This window comes from Lonchura striata, unplaced genomic scaffold, assembly GCF_046129695.1.
Source record: "Lonchura striata isolate bLonStr1 unplaced genomic scaffold, bLonStr1.mat Scaffold_283, whole genome shotgun sequence".
NCBI lineage: Eukaryota > Metazoa > Chordata > Aves > Passeriformes > Estrildidae > Lonchura > Lonchura striata.
The window spans coordinates 10,001-15,000 of record NW_027461163.1 but is presented as its reverse complement, the minus strand read 5'-3'; the positions used below and the strand labels follow the sequence as shown (position 1 = coordinate 15,000).

The 5,000-nt window shown below is 68.6% G+C and overlaps 1 protein-coding gene across 1 annotated transcript in view; it reads right to left on the bottom strand.

The window, feature by feature from the left end:
- Positions 1-5,000, bottom strand: part of LOC144248693 (uncharacterized) — an 18,012-nt gene that overhangs the window by 3,168 nt on the left and 9,844 nt on the right. Inside the window, exons 2-3 of the mRNA XM_077790715.1 lie at positions 3,781-3,930; positions 2,813-3,630 (exon numbers count right to left, since the gene is read on the bottom strand). Of these exons, the coding sequence (XP_077646841.1) occupies positions 2,813-3,630; positions 3,781-3,930 (968 nt within the window). The remainder of the gene's footprint in view (positions 1-2,812; positions 3,631-3,780; positions 3,931-5,000) is intronic.

Genomic DNA, 5,000 nt, shown 5'->3' with positions numbered 1-5,000 from the left:
GGAAAGTAGTCTGCGAGCGGCGCCGGGGAGTCTGATGGGGCAGGGCGGGGCGCCCCCAACCGTCGATGGGCGGAGGCGGGGAAAGTCTTCAGGCGGGGCGCCCCCAACCGTCGATGGGCGGGCTCTGAGGGGGCGGCGTCGGATTGCGAGTGTGTGGAGCCGGCGTGTGTGTCACCGTGCCCCTCTCTCTCTGTCTCTCTCTCCCTCCCTTCCCCCCCCCGCCCCCCCGTCCCTCCCTCCCTCCCTCGCTTCCCTTGCGCGCTGGCCCCACTGAAATTCCGTTCGGCCGGGTAGGGCTGCGCGGCACCCCGGGCGGAGGGGGCTGCTGACGCTGCTTCGACGGCAGGCTGACGCAGGCTGCCTGTCAGCTTGGTCTGGGATCGCTCTGGGTACCAGAGGGAAAGAAATAAAGTTCGCCAAGAAAATTCCTTTTCCGGATCAGTTTCTTGCGCCGAGGGAACAGAAGAGTCGTTCTCTTCGAGAAGGGAGGAAAGGGGAAGCGCGGGAAATGAAACCCGAACCCCAAACCAGACCAAGGGGAACCAAGCCACAAAAAACAAAGGGATAACCCCGTAACTCCCAAAACAAACCCAGAAAACTCGAACCAAAAGTCCCGCAACGCACATTCCCCCACCCCCCACAAAAACCCACACCGAGCCCCCCCCCTCGCGCCCGCCCCCCCCACCCCCACCAGGCAAAAAAAGGTAAAGCCGGCCATTGAGAAACGCTCTACTACCCGGGTATGGGGAAATACCTCTTGCCATGGCCCCGGAATAGACTTTTCCTCCGGGCGCCGGGGTAGACCCGTTGTCCGGCCCCCCGGGCTACACCTGGTATGCCGGAGCCGGGGTAGACCTTGTACCCGGCGGCCGGGGTAGACCTGGTATCCCGGAGCCGGGGTAGACCTTGTACCCGGCGGCCGGGGTAGACCTGGTATCCCGGAGACGGGGTAGACCTTGTACCCGGCGGCCGGGGTAGACCTGGTATCCAGGAGCCGGGGTAGACCTTGTACCCGGCGGCCGGGGTAGACCTGGTATCCAGGAGACGGGGTATACCTTGTACCCGGCGGCCGGGGTAGACCTGGTATCCCGGAGACGGGGTAGACCTTGTACCCGGCGGCCGGGGTAGACCTGGTATCCCGGAGCCGGGGTAGACCTTGTACCCGGCGGCCGGGGTAGACCTGGTATCCGGGAGCCGGGGTAGACCTTGTACCCGGCGGCCGGGGTAGACCTGGTATCCCGGAGCCGGGGTAGACCTTGTACCCGGCGGCCGGGGTAGACCTGGTATCCCGGAGCCGGGGTAGACCTTGTACCCGGCGGCCGGGGTAGACCTGGTATCCCGGAGACGGGGTAGACCTTGTACACGGCGGCCGGGGTAGACCTGGTATCCCGGAGACGGGGTAGACCTTGTACCCGGCGGCCGGGGTAGACCTGGTATCCCGGAGCCGGGGTAGACCTTGTACCCGGCGGCCGGGGTAGACCTGGTATCCCGGAGACGGGGTAGACCTTGTACCCGGCGGCCGGGGTAGACCTGGTATCCCGGAGACGGGGTAGACCTTGTACCCGGCGGCCGGGGTAGACCTGGTATCCCGGAGACGGGGTAGACCTTGTACCCGGCGGCCGGGGTAGACCTGGTATCCCGGAGCCGGGGTAGACCTTGTACCCGGCGGCCGGGGTAGACCTGGTATCCCGGAGACGGGGTAGACCTTGTACCCGGCGGCCGGGGTAGACCTGGTATCCCGGAGACGGGGTAGACCTTGTACCCGGCGGCCGGGGTAGACCTGGTATCCGGGAGCCGGGGTAGACCTTGTACCCGGCGGCCGGGGTAGACCTGGTATCCGGGAGACGGGGTAGACCTTGTACCCGGCGGCCGGGGTAGACCTGGTATCCCGGAGCCGGGGTAGACCTTGTACCCGGCGGCCGGGGTAGACCTGGTATCCCGGAGACGGGGTAGACCTTGTACCCGGCGGCCGGGGTAGACCTGGTATCCGGGAGCCGGGGTAGACCTTGTACCCGGCGGCCGGGGTAGACCTGGTATCCCGGAGACGGGGTAGACCTTGTACCCGGCGGCCGGGGTAGACCTGGTATCCCGGAGCCGGGGTAGACCTTGTACCCGGCGGCCGGGGTAGACCTGGTATCCGGGAGCCGGGGTAGACCTTGTACCCGGCGGCCGGGGTAGACCTGGTATCCCGGAGCCGGGGTAGACCTTGTACCCGGCGGCCGGGGTAGACCTGGTATCCGGGAGCCGGGGTAGACCTTGTACCCGGCGGCCGGGGTAGACCTGGTATCCCGGAGACGGGGTAGACCTTGTACCCGGCGGCCGGGGTAGACCTGGTATCCCGGAGACGGGGTAGACCTTGTACCCGGCGGCCGGGGTAGACCTGGTATCCGGGAGACGGGGTAGACCTTGTACCCGGCGGCCGGGGTAGACCTGGTATCCGGGAGCCGGGGTAGACCTTGTACCCGGCGGCCGGGGTAGACCTGGTATCCCGGAGACGGGGTAGACCTTGTACCCGGCGGCCGGGGTAGACCTGGTATCCAGGAGACGGGGTAGACCTTGTACCCGGCGGCCGGGGTAGACCTGGTATCCCGGAGCCGGGGTAGACCTTGTACCCGGCGGCCGGGGTAGACCTGGTATCCAGGAAACGGGGTAGACCTTGTACCCGGCGGCCGGGGTAGACCTGGTATCCCGGAGCCGGGGTAGACCTTGTACCCGGCGGCCGGGGTAGACCTGGTATCCCGGAGCCGGGGTAGACCTTGTACCCGGCGGCCGGGGTAGACCTGGTATCCCGGAGCCGGGGTAGACCTTGTACCCGGCGGCCGGGGTAGACCTGGTATCCCGGAGACGGGGTAGACCTTGTACCCGGCGGCCGGGGTAGACCTGGTATCCCGGAGACGGGGTAGACCTTGTACCCGGCGGCCGGGGTAGACCTGGTATCCCGGAGACGGGGTAGACCTTGTACCCGGCGGCCGGGGTAGACCTGGTATCCAGGAGACGGGGTAGACCTTGTACCCGGCGGCCGGGGTAGACCTGGTATCCAGGAGCCGGGGTAGACCTTGTACCCGGCGGCCGGGGTAGACCTGGTATCCAGGAGCCGGGGTAGACCTTGTACCCGGCGGTCGGGGTAGACCTGGTATCCAGGAGACGGGGTAGACCTTGTACCCGGCGGCCGGGGTAGACCTGGTATCCGGGAGCCGGGGTAGACCTTGTACCCGGCGGCCGGGGTAGACCTGGTATCCCGGAGCCGGGGTAGACCTTGTACCCGGCGGCCGGGGTAGACCTGGTATCCAGGAGACGGGGTAGACCTTGTACCCGGCGGCCGGGGTAGACCTGGTATCCAGGAGCCGGGGTAGACCTTGTACCCGGCGGCCGGGGTAGACCTGGTATCCCGGAGACGGGGTAGACCTTGTACCCGGCGGCCGGGGTAGACCTGGTATCCAGGAGCCGGGGTAGACCTTGTACCCGGCGGCCGGGGTAGACCTGGTATCCGGGAGCCGGGGTAGACCTTGTACACGGCGGCCGGGGTAGACCTGGTATCCCGGAGACGGGGTAGACCTTGTACCCGGCGGCCGGGGTAGACCTGGTATCCGGGAGCCGGGGTAGACCTTGTACCCGGCGGCCGGGGTAGACCTGGTATCCAGGAGACGGGGTATACCTTGTACCCGGCGGCCGGGGTAGACCTGGTATCCCGGAGCCGGGGTAGACCTTGTACCCGGCGGCCGGGGTAGACCTGGTATCCAGGAGACGGGGTAGACCTTGTACCCGGCGGCCGGGGTAGACCTGGTATCCAGGAGCCGGGGTAGACCTTGTACCCGGCGGCCGGGGTAGACCTGGTATCCCGGAGCCGGGGTAGACCTGGTCTCCGTCCGCCCGGGTAGACCTGGTGTCGCGGCCGCCTGCGGAAGTTCACCAAGGGGTCGCTGTTCCAGGCTGCCTCCGGCTATGTCGACGTAGCGGTCGGCCTGCGCTGGCGCACCCTCCCGGTCGACTTCCACTCGTCTCCTTGGAGGCGTCGGCGGCCTTGGACTTATCTTTCCGTATATTGGGAGCGAGGTGACGGGCCGCGTCCCCGCAGGTTTCCAGGGTGCCTGCGTCGCAAGGCGGAGGATAGGGCGGCCGCGCCGCGCGGTCGTCGGGGCAGAGCGAGTGCCGCCTAGGCCGGGTGAGCCGCGTGGCTTGGTCCCGGTTCCCGTCCTGCCCAGGGCGCTCTTTCGGGGGGAGAGCTGCCCGAGAAGCCAGAGAGAAGAGAATGGGCAGTGTGAAGGGCCACCAGAGAGAGAGCCGAGAGCCGAGAGAGACGGCCCGAAAGACCGTGTCGAGAAGCCGCTCGCTGGCCGCAGCGAGGCGGTGAGAAGCCCCGCGTGTGTGTTGCTCCGCTCCGGTCGGCTGCCGTGCCGGCCCGGTTGAAGGGGGGGCGGCCCCCCTGGGACGATCGGTGGCAGGTGAGGCGGCGGCGCCTCGTCCCTTTTCCGCCTGGCCTTAAGCCGGGGCCCGCTCCGGCAGGCATTTTTCCGGCAGCCGGTCCGGTGGCAGTGGCCGGCAGCCGGGGGTCGACGCGGCCGGGCTTTTTTTTTCCCCGGCCCTCGCCCGAGAGCCTCCTCCCCGAGCAAGGCCCGGCCAGCCCGCCGCGGTGGCGGCGCCCGGTTCCCCCGCTCCCGACCTGTTTGCCAGCGTGTCCGTGTCGGAAGGGCAGCGGTGGGGCGCGCGGCCTGGCCTCGGCATTCGCCGCGTGGCCGGAGGGGCTCGGTGACGGCGGTCGCCCGATGAGCCGTGGAGCCGGGGTGGCGGCACCCCGTCCCACCGGCGCGTGCTGTTGAAGTCACCCCCTTCCTCGGCCTTAAGCCGGGGACCCGCCTTGCGGGCGGGCTGTTTTTTTCGCGGGCAGAGAGGGGCCGGCCGCGGTGGCCGGCCCGCCCTAGCACGGACCGAAGCCCCCGGCAGAGAGCAACCCCCGGAAGGTCGCGGGCGAGGCGGCGGCGCCTCGCCCTTCCTCGGTCGTG